The following is a 17,847-nucleotide window of genomic DNA, read 5'->3' on the forward strand; positions in this document are numbered from 1 at the left end:
TTTTTTGTTAAGTACATAATTCCATATGTGTTCATTCATAGTTTTGATGCCTTCAGTGAGAATCTACAATGTAAATAGTCATGAAAATAAAGAACACACTTTGAATGAGAAGGTGTGTCCAAACTTTTGGCCTGTACTGTACAAGTAATCCTTATTCCCATTTACTTTCTGCAGTCTGACTTCAGTTCACCACCTCACCATCTGCATCGCCAATTCCTATTTTGTCTCCAAAATGTGCGTACGCATGGGTCAGAGTTTGCGTGGAGGACCGCACATTCTCTAGTTTGTTTTTTATAAATCACAACCTTTGCGTAGGAAGTGGCGTACGCACATTTTCAGCCCCATTTTGTGCATACGCCACGTTTAAAAATGAGACCCCAGGACTCTCTCTGTTCCTCTCTGTCTGGGTTTCTCTATGTGTCTCCCTCTCTCTCCGGATGGAATGCAGCAGTGGCCGTCTGGTCCTGCTCATCTCTGGGAGCAGTCAACCATCTCTCCCTCGTCCCTGCTCCCACTCTAAACATTTGGCTAGTTTTGGCAGATTTGTTGATTTTTGTCCCCTCGTATTTTCCCTCTTGTTGCTGTAAAACTGATACATACTCTTTCAATTAGGACCTTCCCCCCACCCCCCCACCGTCCAGAGCACTAGTGTGTGAGTGGGGGTGAGCAGAGTAAGTGGGTTGTATATTTTATTAGTGAAGTGAAAACACACACAACCTGGCCCAGTTCTGGGAGAACCATCTGCAGTCATGGATCTTGGGAAGCACAGCTCAAGGTTAGCATGTAAAGTTTAGCATTCTTGCTTGAAGCTCACAATTAGCATCTAATGTAGCTGCTCATAAGGAATATTGGAGTTGACATGAATTTTCAAACAAGACAGGCATTCAAGTTTTATTTGCATTGGGTAGTGATAAATCCTGTCTTATCAATGAAGATAAATAAAGGCTTTAATCCAGGCAAGCATACAGAAGGAAGTGGGTAATAAGTGCATCTGGCATGTGGCTTCAGGTTAGTTGCTACAGGTTAGCATGGAGCTAATCCTGTCTAAGCTAGCCAAAACTTGGACCTCATAAAAATACATTTAACCCACATTTAGAGTGGAAACACAGATTTACCATCTTAACTGGCTTTGCAGTAAGCTTACCAAATGAAGCCAGAGCGTTTTTTGTTGGAAATAGACATTTTATCTTCCTCCTCAGTTGTAAATAACAGTGTTCCAAGGCCATAAATAATAGTGTCACTCAACCATGCCCCATTCTCATGTCCTCTGCTTGCTCTCACCACAGGCCTCTAGTACCGCTTAGCTAGGGGCCCTCGGCCTTGTGCCGCACCTTCACACGCTCACAATCATGGAACAGCCATAAAATGCACATGGAATGTTTCTGCAGAGCTGGACAGTTAAGTGGTGGAAGGGCATGATCACAAACTAGAAGACCTCATAATGGATGTCCTGGGAACAGATAGTAGTGGGCTCCCCATGTTCTTGCTAATAAAATACATCACACATGCACATGACGACATGAAAGCGCAAACGTGTGCACAGGCAGGCGAATGCACGCACACATGAACACACTGCACTTAAGGGCAGACAGTATTGATGGTTCCCTCGGGCATCACACGGACGCATCTGTTTCTGTCCTACTGACTCTCCACACTCATAATTTCAAGTAAGTCATAACACAAATTATAAACACATATCCCTCAACCGTGACGCCTAGGAATAACAACATGGAGTGCGCTGAGCTGATTTAGGGTTGGCTGGGACTCTTAAATCTTTACCTTTGCTCCTTTCTTCCCTTCCTCCTCTCCTTTTCTTCCCTCTTTTCTCTCTCATGCAGCACAGGTGGCAGTCCCTCGTCAAACACATACTTTCCTCTCTTCTATTGCCTTCATCTCTTTCATTTTTTATTGCTTGTTTCTCCCCTTGGTTCTGCCGCGCTTTCTCTCCTTCTGAGCCACAGTACACCTCCCCTAACAGGCGCTTTCTTTGAATTTGTTTTGTGCAAATGTACGCATGTGTGTTTATGCTCACTCTTGACCCCATCTTAACACTTCTTCGCCCAGGAATCTGTCTGACCTGCCAGTGTCCCATTTGCCCTGTGACAACACAGTCCTCCGACAGCAGCACCACCTCAAAGACGTCTTCATCAAAGTCTTCGCTCCTCATTTTTCATTCCTTTGTCCTGAATTATCTCCTTCCGCCTCAAGTTTCCTTACCCTTCTCTTATTCCACTCTTTGCATTCCAGTTTTCCTTTCCATATCGTCTCTGCTGACCTCCCCCCCTCTTTTCCCTCTCACCTCTCATCGCATGGTCATGTACTTTAGCCATCCATCTCTTACCTCTGTAGATCCAAATGTCTCAATATGTCCCAGGGACCATGAAGGTTCAATTGGAATCACATGTTGTAGTTGAGCTGAGAATTTATAAATAAGATGTCAGACCCGCCTATGCTTTTCCACAGAGCCTTGCATGCTCTCTCTACACTACTTTATAATACTATCTATAAAGTAAAAATAAGGAATGGTAGATATACAGTATATATAAATGCACAGCTGTTTATGTATGCACCATGTTTACTTTGTCAGCCAAAATACTGTTATCTCATAGTATAGAAAAAGACTAAAGAAGAGTTTTTGACACCGAAGATCCAGCAGCGGGATTTATTTGTCCTTTTATTGGAGTCCCATATGACTTCTCAGTGCATGGGGTCTGACTTTTATGAAGACTGATCACAAGTTTGTCATGAAAAACCATTTCATTGTCGCCCTTTCAATCGGAAAGGAAATGAAGATAATCCTTTGTTTGTCCAGAACACGCCAAGTCTAAGTTAAGCAGGGAGTGAGACAAGAGGGGAGGAAAGAGAGAGGGTTCACCCACTAAAGATCAGCCAGCAGATACAGTGCAAGCATTTGTCTTTGTGTGTGTGTGTGTGTGTGTGTGTGTGTGTGTGTGTGTGTGTGTGTGTGTGTGTGATAGATTAATCCTGTCTGCTAGATTCATGTACATTGCAAGTGTGTTCTACAACTAAGGCCAAATGGCCACTCAAATTAGATGTGATTAAATACTCCAGTGTGATTCAGGTTCAAAGACTGTAAGTAATACTAATCAGCACACACACCATGCACACACAATCACTGATTGAGGATGTGGGAGATAAAGTTTACAGGCTGGCTAATCATTATAATGCCCCTTTTTTATTGTTTTAGGAAGATATCACTCAGCAGAGTCATGCAATATCACTCAGAGAGCACCCGCAGAGAGACAGCTCTGTAATCTGTTGTGTTAATTTACAGTAGAGCCTGGGAGTGATTTAGCTTGCACCGAAGCACGGCAGCCACTTTGGTTCGGAGGTTTAATTTAGTCGGGCTCAGGATTGTCTCAGGGTCATTCAATAATTTTCAGTTGGAAAGTCTGTACCTCTGCTAGGTGTGATTGATGTGACAGCCATGTTTTCACAGGCAGCAGCACACATTATGGACATAAAAAGACAACATAGTGTAATTCTTTTGAGTGTAGCTTCCTTGTAGAGGTCTAGAGGTGTAATGCCAGAATGTACAGAGACAATTTGGGATTTTTATGTATGGCTTTTTTTTAGTTAGAGTGTGTCACTGCAACACTTGTGGAATCAACAAAGTATCACATCATAAGTATCTTTTATTCTAAGTAATCAAACACCAAAATCTTGTCTTTCATCAGTTGATTCAGCAGAGGCAACTTGATGAATGGGAGTGTAACAATCCATCATTATGTGACTCAGTGGTGGTCAGAAAGAGATGGATCTCTATTTGGCTTGTTCAGATGACTTCACAGATTAGATAAACCTCCCCTTTAAAATGGGTGTAGGGATTAGTGTCCATAACCTTTCACCGCACTCTTTTCTTCCACCTATTCTAAAAAATGTTGTTGTATTTCATCTTGTGCAGTTATGTTGTGTGTATTTACGGTCACATATTGACCTAGATACACAACATTCTTAAGCTGTGTTTGCTAGAGACTATTGTCTCTTGGGATGAGAGACTATTGGGATGTAGCCCGTTGTTGGAGTTTCCCTGTCTGGCAGTGTGCTGTTAAGCTGGCCATCCTGTGAGTATGTTAGGGCTGTTAATCTGACTAATTGTTTATGAACAGTGACAGGTTGTGTCGCATTCCTTGCCCATATGTGACTCTATGGATCACCTCTTCACTCTATTTGACACAGCCAAAGATAAAGGAATGGAACTGGGATTGCCATTGTGCCATGCTCTAAAATACAAAATTAGTCATTGGGATTGCTAGACCATGAGTATAAAAATGGACTGTATGAAGAGGAATTAAAAAATCTGTCTCACCTTGATTTGTGGATTTTTTTAGCTTTAAGAATTTCTATCGGAATTTTACATTGTGAATGGCCTGGTCAAACAGAATAAGCCTGCAGTCTAAAGCACTTGCTCTGGTAGGTGTGTGTGTGTGTGTGTGTGTGTGTGTGTGTGTGTGTGTGTGTGTGTGCGCGTACGTGCACGTGCACGCACGCATGTTCCCATTACTGTGAGCATTAAAAGGAATAACAGTGGAGGTGTGGGGAGACGAAAAGTGTCATGTTGCTGCTCTGTGATTAATGGTGTGATTAGCTGGTCCGATCCATGTCAGAACCCACATGCATGCACGCGCAAATACATGCACAACATGCAAGCACACACAAACACACAGAGGCCTGTTAATGGCCTTGAATGGGAGAATCCAGATGCGGATAATTGTACTAAAAACACCAAATGTGGAGTCTTAAGCCAGCAGGACTTTATTCTGAGTTCAGCATGTTTATTTTCACAATTGAGTTATTTCTGCAGGGACTTAAATCATGGAATAAAAACACTCCAATGCAGGTCAATTTTTAATTAAATCCAAAGTGTATTTTGAATGCCTCCCTCCTCCTCCTCTTCCTCTACCCCTCACCTCACACAAACCCAAACATTACCTTGCCATGCTGGTTTAATGCCCTCCTAATTTTAAATGTGATTGAAGAGTCTGAAGTTCAGCCACGTTATGTTTATCCAACTTAAAAAACCTTCAGTGACTACACACTAGTTAGACAGCTTGAGACTCCTGCGATGGTCATTCAGATGAACTTAGGCTCATTGTAGAGACAAAGCACCATACATAAATTGAGTTACAGTGTGCCTCGGGTCAATGGCCATAGTGCAGGTGTGTGTGTCTGGCTATCTATGAGAATATGTTAGTGCTTCTGTGTGTGTTTACAAGAGTGGGCGGATAGAATGTGTGTTTATCACATCACTGGATTTACGACATCCTGCTCGAGGACAGTCATCACCGATCAGCTCCAATGGCTCAGACTTCTCTCGAAGGGTTATGTAAGGCAGTCTCTTGAGTCCCGTGGGTGAACATTTGTATGTCTGTTTGTGTCTGCATGATGAAGCTTGGTGGTATGTTTTTCTTTGCACCTGTAGACAGTAATTTGGTGCCACCCCCATCTGTACACACACTCACAGACTGACACACACTGTGGTGACAGAGGAAAGATGTCATATCCTTCTCCCGCCTACTCTATTAGACGCCATTACACTATTACATGTCCATGAGTCACACTGAGGTACCACTATTACAGCACTTTGCAGACCACTTCAAAGATGTCTGCTTCTTTCCTGTGGAATCTCTGTCTGAGTTTAAGGAGCTCTGGAATGAGTAAGTTTGCTATGACATATGCATGTGTACAAGGTCCCACAGTTGCAGATGAGGGCACTGTGTCTCTGTGCTGTCTATTTTCTGATTGTATAACAGATTTTTACATTCCAACTAAATATATTTTATATATATATATATATATATATATATATATATATATATATATATATATATATATATATATGTTGTCAATTTACAATAACATTCCATCTTTCCTGTTGCACCCCTTCTTTCCACATTTCCCACTCTCATCTCTCAGGCAGCAGGCTTTGCTGGCAGCCATCAGTGAGAAGGATGCTAACATTGCCCTGCTGGAGTTATCCTCCTCCAAACGGAAGAAATCCCAGGAGGAAGTGATGGCTCTGAAGAGGGAGAAAGACAGGCTCATGCACCAACTCAAACAGCAGGTACATCCACTATAAGCGACCAACAAGCTATTTATACATGCATATAAACGATGAATTAAATTTACAGCAATCCTGGTCTAAGAGGTTGACTGGCCTGCCCTTGAATCAAATGGAGCCTGGCCTTGCGGTCACCGTTTAGGAAATGTGAATCAAAGCAGGACTACAAATTCAAACCTGCTACAATTGATGAAGCCTTGCCTGCACTAAAACAGCCTCATGGGCAGACTTTTGAACTTTAAAACCAGGAACAGATAGAGGTTAATATGTCCTGGTACTTAACAGAGTAGACTTCCCTGCCCCAAACCACACTTAGTGCGTTTAGTCCTCACAAGCCAAACCAGTCAAGCAGGAGCTGTGATTCCAAATCCAGGCACAAAAATACACAAGGAAAGCTATTCTCTTAACAATCATGTTGCAATCAGAGTCATTAGATGCACTCAAGTCGCAGACATTGTTTTTTTTTATAATCGATGAGTCACTGGCGGACTTTTCTGTCTCCTGGTCAAACAGACAAATCCCAGCACACATTCACACACATACTTACGCACATACACCTATTTCCCTTATTGCCTTGGCTTTCAATATAACCTGAGGCTGATGAAGGTATGCGTGTCATTAAGGTCTGGTCAGACCACATCAGTGACTGAGCTAACATGGATGCTAACAATAATGAGCCAACAGCAGGGAGTCCACATCTACCATCTCCTGAGTCACTGGGGCTTCTGGGAAACATGGTGCACTTAAAAGTCAACAGATGCAGTGGCTGGGTGTGCATTTTAGTGCGAACCTATGTTTGTTCGTGTCTCGTAAACGGTAAACAGTTCCTGGGGGGTGCAATTCCATTCAAGGAATTTCAAGGAAAGCCTATTATCTGTTTATCGCCATTGGATGCGTCATGTTTTCCCGTTGGGTAACCAGCAGTTACAGTCCACCTGATGATGTGATGAGCTCTAATTGCAACGATGTGGCCTCCGGGCCTAGAGAAAAGGAGAGGAGGAAAAAAGAAAGGAAGGGATGAGAGAAGAGAGGGGTGGGCAGCACATACAGTACATACACTTTCTTTACCTCCTCTTTCTCATATATGCAAACCTGATTTCTTAGAAAGTCTTCGGGCACACATGCATATAAATCCATATAAATGCTACTGCTAAGTGCAACAGTGTACCAGGCAGTGCTATCATCTTAAAAGTATGGGACTTTGTCATATATTCATTTTAAAGAGGTTGTAAGGTAAGTAGTTCCTATAGGGAGTCTACTTGGGTTCCTTCCCTTTGACAGAATGAGCTCTCTGGAGGTTATGCTGTTCAACATGTCACACACCGGCTCTCTGTCTTCTGACCCATTGACACACATATCAGGATAGCTTGCCTTCTTAGGTCTACAACAGCCAGTGGCAGAAGGAAAACGATCAGGAAATGCCAAGGAATTATGGGACTCGGAGTCTCATAGGAGAAAGCTGATCTGTAGACAGCAGATAGATTTACAGATAGCAGGGCCCTGTCTGACCTCCCCACATCCCTTCTTTGGAAGATCTTGTGTATGTGTATGCATAAAGCCGGCGGTCTAGGAAAAACTTTCCTTTTTCATACAGTTTGCTCCCCTTTGAGACATAGGCGTTCTTCAGCACAGACAAACACACACATACAAAGATACAGCCGCACACACAGTGTGTAGTGTAGTGTTTAGACTTCCCGAGGAGAGAGTCAGAACAATTGTGTCCCCATGTGGGAATTTTCTGAGCGCTCCCATCCTCGTGATGGATGGCCACATGTCACTGGTGCTTTGAAGCTGAGAAAAGATGGATATGGAAATCTCAGATGTGTGCTATTTTCTGTGACTTTCTCTCTAGGTTTTTTCACTCCCCCTCCCTTTTTTGGACGGACATGGGCATCCATCCTCTCTCTATGCTGAAAAGATGGATTTTGTATTCTCAGAGGTGTGCCATTTAGAACAGCTTATGTCAAACGATCTGCCTGCTTGGTCTCTATGCTAGTCAGTTTTACTGGGATAGCATGACAATGTTACACAGACAGAAACACACACACACACACACACACACACAGACCTGATTAAAGGAGTATGTTTACAGTTTTTTCCGATTGCTAAACGACAGTGGGCACAACTGGAGTCACATGTGCAAAACTCAAACTACAGTCTGCACTACCAACAGTCACATGAGCTAAACAGTTCACATCACCTGCAGGCTCAGTGCAGCCAAACACTATGCACAATCCTCACTGAGATAACACACACTGTCACTCAGAACACACTGAGGGTAAAAACACTAGCATCAAACACCAATACAGAAATTACAAACTTTTTCATCTTTACAGTTTGAACAATTTGAGTGACTTGACACTACTCAACCGTTTATTTAAGGAAAAAATATAGATTGTATAGCATACCAATTTTTACATAAGGTAAAAAAGAAGGAATGAAAATCAGCAGTTTTCTTCAATAAAGTATTTTGTCTCTAGTAATTTATGGAATTACTGGGGAAAAAAAACTAAAGGTACATACACAACAGTAACAAAGAATAGTGTGAGTAATTCTGCCTCTCTCCAGCATCATGTGGCAAGTTTTCTTCATCACATTGGATGTCTGCATCATCTCTAAATACAAATGAATGTGGTGTTTCTATTGCTTTCACCGCCATTACTTTCTGAAAAACAGTAAGAACACAGTTTTACTATTGTAAAGATATAGTGTTTTTCACTTTTTTTATAGCTGTGTACATAACCTCAGACATCTTACCTGGACATATTGGTATCTTTGCTCTTTTACCTGTTTCTCTCAAACGGTACAGTGTATAATTGTTTCATACTTATTTGGTGTTTGTATACAAAAAAGGCTTTCTGAGCTTTCTCTATATAAATACCATATATGTTCACTAACTAGTCTAAAATAAGACACCTACTTAGGCTTTCAGCTAAAATTGCAATCAGCAGTGTTTGATAGGCACCAGACTGAAATCTATTCTGTTTTGAATGTGTGGTTTACAGTTTTGACAGCAGTGTGTTAGCATTTGAACAAAGTGCTGTAAATCTACAGTGTTGTGCAGGTTGTGGTTAAAATCATGGGATAAATGTGTAGAGTTTTGAAAACTGTGTTCAAGCAATGAAAAACGAACTAGAGTTTGGTCCACATGAACTGCTGCTTTGCAGACTATAGTTAGAGTTTTGCACATGTGACTCCAGTTGTGCCCACTGTCGTTTAGCAATCGAAAAAAACTGTGTAAAGTGTTGTAAAGATTGTGCAGCCTTTCTCCAGCTGCCTGTGTGTTTAAGGAACTTTCTTGTCAACCTTCTGTGTCCATATGTGTTAATACAGCTCTGCTCTAATCAGGACAGGCTTGTGATTTACAGAGGGCTTGGATTGAGGTTTGGGATGCAGCTGTGAGCACAGCAGCGGGATCATCGCTGCCATGTTTACACCAGCAGCTGTACTTTGATACACACTCGCTGCACACACAGTACAGGCCAAATCACCATATGTCAATGAAGTCCTCTCCTCTCCTCTCCTCTCCTCTCCTCTCCTCTCCTCTCCTCTCGTCTCCTCTCCTCTCCTCTCCTCTCCTCTCCTCTCCTCTCCTCTCCTCTCCTCTCCACTGCCACCTGTGTGTATTCCAGGCTGCCTGATATACAAGTAGGCCTGGAGGCCATTACTGAGCTGTTTACTCTGCAAGCCCCTAATTAACACTAATTAAAACTCACACATTCCACACCACGGACATTTTATATGTGCACACCTTCTTCGCACATGCATTCAGAAATGTTTCTAAGAAGATTGTGTGTGTGTGTGTGTGTGTGTGTGTGTGTGTGTGTGTGTGTGTGTGTGTGTGTGTGTGTGTGTGTGTGTGTGTGTGTGTGTCTGTGTCTGTGTCTGTGTGTGTGTGTGTGTGTGTTTGAATAAACTGGATGGCCACATGTGGACTGTCCTGACCACACAGTCAGAGTATTCCGGAAGCAATTCATCACTTCAATCATTTCCATTTTTGTCTCAGGCCATGACATATTAAATACCGGTATGTGCACACGTGGGGGGCGGGTTTGGGGGGGGGGTGGTAGAGAGGTTGCATACCAATTGGAAAGTTGATGGTTCAGTCCCAGACACTGAACCCTGAATTGCTCCCATCCGAGTGTAAATGTGTGTGAATGTTTATCTGATGAGCAGATGCCACACAGTGTATGAACATGTGTGAATGGTGAAGGGTTCCTGTACTATGCGCTTTAAGTAGTCGTTAAGAATAGAAAAGCGCTATATAAATACAGTCCATTTACACACACATTCTAGGACGTTTAGCTTCTCATCGTACCAAACATGATTGTAATTAGATGAATAGAATCAAGTAATACAGTTATTATTAAATTAGCAGCAAAGACTAAACACACACATAAGCCTCTTTGACCCTTAGCTACTAATTAGTTTTAAAAATATTTCTCTATTAGAATCAGACAGCATTATTAAAGGCATACGCCACCGTTTGTTGAAATAGGGCTTATCACTCCCCTAGCTGTAGATAGGTGGGCCAATGCATTTTTTGTGCATGCATTGTTTTAGTCCGGTGCAACAACAGCAGCGCCGCCGCTAGTTAGCTTAGCGTAGTGAATGGAATCCTATGTTGCCGGTTAGCATGTTGTGAGTAAACGTGAGCCAACAAAAGACAAAAAAAACAACCTAATTATTTGCACTGAGACAAAAAATGCATTGGCCCACCTATCTACAGCCAGGGTAGACCATGATAAGCCCTATTTCAACAAACGGTGGCGTATTCCTTTAAGCATTGTGGAAGAGTCTGTGTGGAAGAAGACAGCATACACTGTGTACTGTAGCAGTACAGTAGTTACATCAGCTGCATGGTATATGATAGTCATTGTCCTAGCCTAATGACAGGTGTCAGCTCTGTTGCATTGAGCCCAGCCCCACCCAGTCACACCTGCTAGTGTCAACACCTGAGGTCTTGGAGGGCCATACACCTCAACCTAGCCTTTAACTGCTTTAACCACTGGTCTGGTGTCTGTCTGAACCCCCCTCCATCCCTCACTCTTCATGTTTATCTCTGTCTCTCTCTTTCCCTCTCACCACGGTGTCTGTGTTCTCGCCTTATCTAAGCAGCTCTTCTTCAATTTCAGCTAATTGCTAACCTCTTTAATACCAGCCACATCCTCCCCTGTGATCCTGACTGGCTTGTTTCCTCAGTCATTAGGCTTCAGCTCCTTATCTCAGCAGCAGTGTCCTCAGGCCGCTGACTACTCCTACACCTACAACATCTCCCTGCATATTTTCCTAGCTGATTCTGTCTTTTTGTCTCTTCTAACTGTCTCTCATTTGAAGAAGGAAAGCCACAACATTTTGAGAGATGTGTGCATGTCTTTTCTTCGAATCATCTTTATCCCATACACAATCCCACTTCCCGCTCTAGTCATGTCTGACCTCAGGGGAAGTATCTGCAGTTAAGGGAAATAAAGCTGAGCCTGTCAATATATCTGCACCCACTCTGTCTCTGTCTATCTCCAAGACAGCTGGCCTCAATGGAGTTAGGCTAATTGTTAACGTTAGTCAGCCTAGGCTGTTATCTCTTTCCAAAGCAGTGATGTTGGCAGGATGACCGTCTCTTCCACAAATACACATAGATGCACAGACACAAACAAAGGACACATAGTCTTGCTTACCCATTTACAGACATGCAGAAAGATATGTATTTGAGTGTAATTTTAATCAATCATCTAAAATGAGGTTGCTTCACCCGGGCCAGAACGCCTATGGCCTTAGGCTACATGAAACACTCACTAACTGTTCTTACTATGATTCGTCTAATCCAATTAAATGATAATCTGCAATATGGATGACATTTGACAGACTTGCAATACTTTCATCAGGCCCTCCGACTCACTCAATTTATGACCTGTCAAGTGTTGTTAGCGGTACTGTTTTTATCGGCTTTCATGGCTTTCAACATGCTTTCCCCCCATCCAAGAATCCCTCAGGCTAATCATTCTAAGACCCCGAGAACATTTTCAAGAAACAAATAAGCAGTGTTGCAGAAATGAATGGCCTTGTGTACGTGTGTTATAATTATGCATTATACAGTTTCTTGTTTATCTCTTCTTTTTTTTGGCAGACTCAGAGCAGAATGAAGCTGATAGCGGATAACTACGAGGAAGATCCCATCCACCCCCAACATCATCCTCACCATTCTCACCACTTGCATCAAGTAAACGTGCATCACCGAAGCCTGCCAAGAGGGCCCCCCCATGCCAACCACCGACCCCCTATGGACCAGGTCAATACAAATGTGCACACACACACAGAAACACACGCTCCCACACCACCACCCACACAGTTTGAACTTGTTTACACAAATTGACATGTTGTGGGCTCTCATCTTCATGCTTTTAAGGTTGGTGCAATTTCATATTTGTCATCTTCACCACCAGTCAGTTGTGGTCGGACTCGCCAGCATTAAATTTCCCCTCTCTCTTCTCTTCTGTCTCTTCTCCCTCAATCCCATTACTTCCTGCCAAGTCAGAGTTCTTCATTTCATTAAGATAAGAGGCCTGAAGGCAAAAGCTGCCAAATGAGTGTTTTTGATCGATGGGATTTGTGAGTGAGATTAGTTTATGTATCATTCATCTCTCATACGAGCTCCTTCTCTCTGTCTGAGTATCATATCCAGACTGCCCTGAGGACAAACTTAATGTGTCTGTTTGAAGAGAGTTGAGGCAGAAGAATAAACTGTTGTTATCAGCACAAAGTGTTTGAGTGTTTGTTTGAGTGTGCATGCATCCAAGTGTGCATACATACTATAGGTGCATGCATGCCTGTATGTGTGCGCATGTAGATGCACATGAAGGTGCACACCTGAGTCTTTGTTGATACTGTGTATCCAGATGAAATAGCTAACGGGGGGGAAAGCAATCTTCAAAGGAAGACAGATGCTTTCACTATCTTTAGCACTAAGAGCTTCTAGTTATTTGAATGCAATATAAACTCAGTATAGCTCTATTGTTGTCAAGAGGTTGTGATTGGGGGGATTCCAAACTATGAAGTGTGTGTGTGTGTATATGTGTGTGTGTGTGTGTGTGTGTTTGGGGATTTAAGAGTAATACCTGGGGATTTCCACCTGGGTATAAATTCCCACATCTGTTCTATCTGATATGCACTATTATATGTTTCTAGACTTTAGAAATGTTTCTGAAACTGCTGTCTAAATAAGAGTCAAACATGCACTGGGGATCCCCTGTCCTTAATACCTCCCCAGCACACGCACATTCATACAAGCACACAATCCCGCACATACCTCGGCAAAATGTAAGAGGACAGGATAGCTGGTTTTAATATTCTTTTAGCCCTTTACGCCTGTGGAAAAACCTATTTTCGATTCCTTAAAGAATGTGAGGGTCTGGGGTTGATTGACATCCATATGCACACTTTTCACTCAGAATATCGTAGGCTATATTTATGTGAACATTTGCATCCTTTTCAACTACAGAATTAATCTACATCTAATTTAGAAGATTGTTGCAGCATATGCTTTAGTATATGAAAGTTTAGAGTGGGGAAAGAATGACATGGAAGATAGTTTGACTATTGAAATTCAGAATTAAAAAAGGGATATTATCAAGCCATCACGTCCCTGCATTGTTCTATTGTATTGCATAATACTTTGCAACCAAGGCTTCATATTAAACAGTGAGCTGCTGGGGTTTACTTTTTAATATCACACATTACTCTCCTTTACTTTGCACTTATAAATATCTTTCCTTCAATACAGTTACCAGCACTGTTTTACTGCAACAGTGTTTATAGTGTTTGACATATGAAACAGTAGTTCTCTGAAAGTGATATTTCAACTTTTCAAGTTGGACTGAAAAAGACTAGCAAAGAAAGTATTATTAGGGTTGCTGGGAAATCTTGTTAAGAATGTAGGGAATAACAAAATAACTCATGAATCTGGGCCGATTGGCTTAATCATACTTTCTATTAAACTTGAAGGTTTATGTCTATAAAAGGGAACTGTTGTCCACTTTGTATGCAACATTTGGGGAAAATAAAAGTAAATTTGGTTTCAAAAGGGGGCAACGATAGAAATACATTGAACGTAGGTTAGATATAACTAAATGCCTACAAATGTGTAAATTAGCAAATTATGTAAATTTAGCCAAGTCAGCTGACACATAGGAACCAAATATCAAAATCAAAGATGTGTATCTAGATGTCATGATCCCTTTCTGTCCAAAATCTACAGCCAAACTGATTATTATTTAGTTGTGTTGTTTCTCTGTCGTTCTCCCTCTTGTGTCAAGCACACGTGCATCAAAAACAAAAGACCCTGTTGACAGAGGTCAGCCAATCACCTCTTGGCTTTTTCCTCATATCTGACCTTTGACCTCATGGGGAAGTTAAGCAGAGGTCAGGGTAAGGCCTCCAGTGTGTGTGTGTGTGTGTGTGTGTGTGTGTGTGTGTGTGTGTGTGTGTGTGTGTGTGTGTGTGTGTGTGTGTGTGTGCGTGCTATGTGCACTATTTATCTACCTCTTCTCTTCCTTTCTCCATTTTTTCACTATGCTCTTCTTTAAATCACACCTCTACTGTCTTGCCTATTACTTCAATAACATAACTTTTCTGCACTGCCCACATTTTTTCTCTCCGTGTCTGCCTGTCTCTTTCGTTCTTTCCTTCAGTCCTTTCTCACTCCATCTTTCCCATTTCAAATGTAATATCCAAGTGCGGCCAGGCCAGTGGTTCAGCGCATTGCCTGGTCCAGGAACACCACTCGAAGAATGATTGATGATGATAATGATAATGATGATGAAGAGGGGCTGCAAGCTCACCCTGGAGACCACAATGCCTTTCCAAGATACAGCTAGTGCCATGAATAACATAACAGTGACCACACATGCATTTTCTTGTTTGCATTTGCATTTGCTCATATGCAGACACATACACACCGCATGCACACTCAACTGGTAAATAAGCACAAATGCATGCACTGGAATAGTGGACACAAGAACACACTTCAAGGTTTTCCAAGAAGCCAAACCGCATGTCATTCTAAGCTCATTGCTACGGTTAGTGGGTCCATCCCAATCCTCTAACTATACTCCCTGTCCTCTCCTTAATCTGTGATGTCTGAGGACAGGTGAAATCTAATCAGAGTAGACAAGCGCAGGAAGTGGATTCAGCCTCTTGAGATGCACCCCAGGTCTGTGTCTCAGCATGGAGTGTGTGCAGTTTGATGGGCACGTTGTGTTCATGTTGTTCTCATTTAGCCATGCCAGCACCACTGCCAGATACTTGGCAGCAGCCTTGGAAGGAAATAGAAAACAGCCATAAAGTTAGTTTATCAGAGACAGAATTATACAACCTTTTCTTTTAGGTTGTTGCTCTTTTTTTCTAAGCCTTAACATGCTGCCTGCTTTAGGTTTATGAGAAGTAGCACATGGTATTTGGCCTGTGTGTGTGTGTGTGTGTGTGTGTGTGTGTGTGTGTGTGTGTGTGTGTGTGTGTGTGTGTGTGTGTGTGTGTGTCTGTGTCTGTGTGTGTGTGTGTGTGTGTGTGTGTGTGTGTGTGTGTGTGTGTGTGTGTGTGTCTGTGTGTGTGTGTGTGTGTGTGTGTTTAACCTGGCAGAATGAGTGGTTATAGGCCTGGCTCTGTTTACAGGGCCTGTCACAGCCATTCACTGCATGTTAGCATTTAGCATCTAGCATGTTCCATTGAAAGGCCATTATATTTATAGCTTAGCTTCTTAGGTGTAGCCTACTGAGTTTACTGAGCTTGTCACAACCACTCAGTCCAACCAAAGCCGCTGTGGACTGCAGCCAAGGCCCTTGTGTTTTTTTTTTTGCACTTGTGTAGCATAGACTTGCCGTAGCCTAGTTTAGCATTATGCAGGCATGAGCTTGGCTATAGTGAGCTGCCAGCTCATGCTAACCATTGTAATGTTAGTGTCTGAGTGAATTAGCCTTCCTGTTAGCAGGGCTCTTGTCTGCACAGTTTCAGCTCCAATGAAACCCCTTGTGTGTTTAGTTATTGGTTTCTAACAATCACACTGAGGAAAACATTTTATGATATCATACACAGCTTTTCTGAATAAGGAACATGAACAGGATTGTTTTGATTAAATGCCACAGGAGGTTTAGAGGACCATACCATTAGGCAATGAGACTCTACTTGTATATACATAACCACTGGGCCAGAGTTTGTACAGTAAAGGATCTGATGTAAAAGGGCGCCTGTTTCTGCCACATACATCTCCATTGGAGACTTTTGACATTAAGTACTAGAACGATTTTGACGATGATGACTTTTTACATGTTTGTGTTTTTTATCACAGGACGATGAAGAGGGAATATGGGCATGATGAGCATCGCCATGGAAACCCTGCATCCATTTGTCCACAGTGAGTTTCTTTTGCACAGCTATTTTTCAGCTAAATTTATTTCTACTAATTTTAGAAATAATGTATTTCTTGCAAGGGTGTAGTCTTGTATATCTGCTCCAGATATTTGAATGATCTTCTACACAATAGGTTTCTTCAGTGGGCTCGAGTAACCATTAGATGGGAACACTGATGGCACCACAATAACCACAGCATTACCCAACTCTGACAGAAGAGAGTGTAATAGAACCCGGCTCCTTTTCCCATTGCTTATGAATTTCAGTCGACTAAAGAACCTCAGTTGATTCAGAGGTTTATGGCTGCATTTCTATGAAGTGCTCCTATGCTGGTTGTGCCACATGCTGTGTGTGTGCTCTGTCTCTATACAGGTAACTGTGTGGTATTAGACAAGTACACGCGGCAGCCTAAAGAAAGCGTACCAGGGCCCATAGGTGATAAAAACGACACAGTGAGAAAAACCAGAGATGGACGAGTCTGTCTCTCCCCGCCTTACTTTTTTTAGTCGTAGTAAAGTTTTACCGGGCTACCCCACCCTGTTGTGTGCCAGTGTGTGGGGTAGTTAATTGCAATACAACACAGAACAGTCATGAGCCATTTTTTTTAGGCTGCAAGCTGAAAAAACATAAAATGAAGAATGCAGAGTCATAAAGGATAATTCCTGTTTAGGGTTTTTTTATATCGAAGCCCCCCATAGACTCAGGATGCTTTTTAACGCAGACATGCGGAAAGAGGTCTGTGGAGGGCGGGTGATGGTTTGCTTGGAGCTAAGACATGTGTGTGAGACAAAGAGAGACAGCAAAAAAGCAGAGTTTTATAAATGTACATGTGAGAGATAAAGAAAGAGACGAAGACAAGAGAGGGAAAAGAGAAGGGTGCTTCTGTATTCATGTGGGAACGAGAGAGAAAACCAGGCAGCATGGTATACTCATAGTTTCCAATGCATCTTCTCCCCCCCTAGTAATCCACAGGTGGACCATCACAAGCAGATTCTGTCTCTAACCTCAATGACTTAGTAGTTGTGCACTTTGCCCTAGTGCTGCTTTTGGGATTAAGAGTCCTATAGCTTGTGTGTGAGCAAATGGTTTATGCTCCTGCAGTGCAACATTTTAGTTTGTTTAGCTATGATGTTTGTGTGTGCATTTGCAAGTATGTGTATGTGTATGTGTGTGCAAGAGAGCGTTGCTGAGCTATACAGTGCCGGAGCAACCCACATAGCCTATAATCCAGTCCATGTGTGCTGAGAATGCAGCAGTGTCAGGATTCACCGTAGTGAAACAGACCACACTGCCCCCTTTTTCCCTCTCTTTCCATCTCTCCATCTTTTTCCATCACTCCTATTCTTTCCACCTCTCCCCAGATTTCA

At 42.4% G+C, this 17,847-nt stretch overlaps 1 protein-coding gene across 1 annotated transcript in view; it reads left to right on the plus strand.

Annotated features, from left to right (window-relative positions):
- Positions 1 to 16,445, plus strand: part of LOC114558521 (ERC protein 2) — a 129,973-nt gene extending 113,528 nt beyond the window's left edge. Inside the window, exons 16-18 of the mRNA XM_028582581.1 lie at positions 5,938 to 6,085; positions 12,207 to 12,368; positions 16,419 to 16,445. Of these exons, the coding sequence (XP_028438382.1) occupies positions 5,938 to 6,085; positions 12,207 to 12,368; positions 16,419 to 16,445 (337 nt within the window). The remainder of the gene's footprint in view (positions 1 to 5,937; positions 6,086 to 12,206; positions 12,369 to 16,418) is intronic.
- The last annotated feature ends 1,402 nt before the right edge of the window (positions 16,446 to 17,847 follow it).

This window comes from Perca flavescens, chromosome 7, assembly GCF_004354835.1.
Source record: "Perca flavescens isolate YP-PL-M2 chromosome 7, PFLA_1.0, whole genome shotgun sequence".
Lineage (NCBI taxonomy): Eukaryota > Metazoa > Chordata > Actinopteri > Perciformes > Percidae > Perca > Perca flavescens.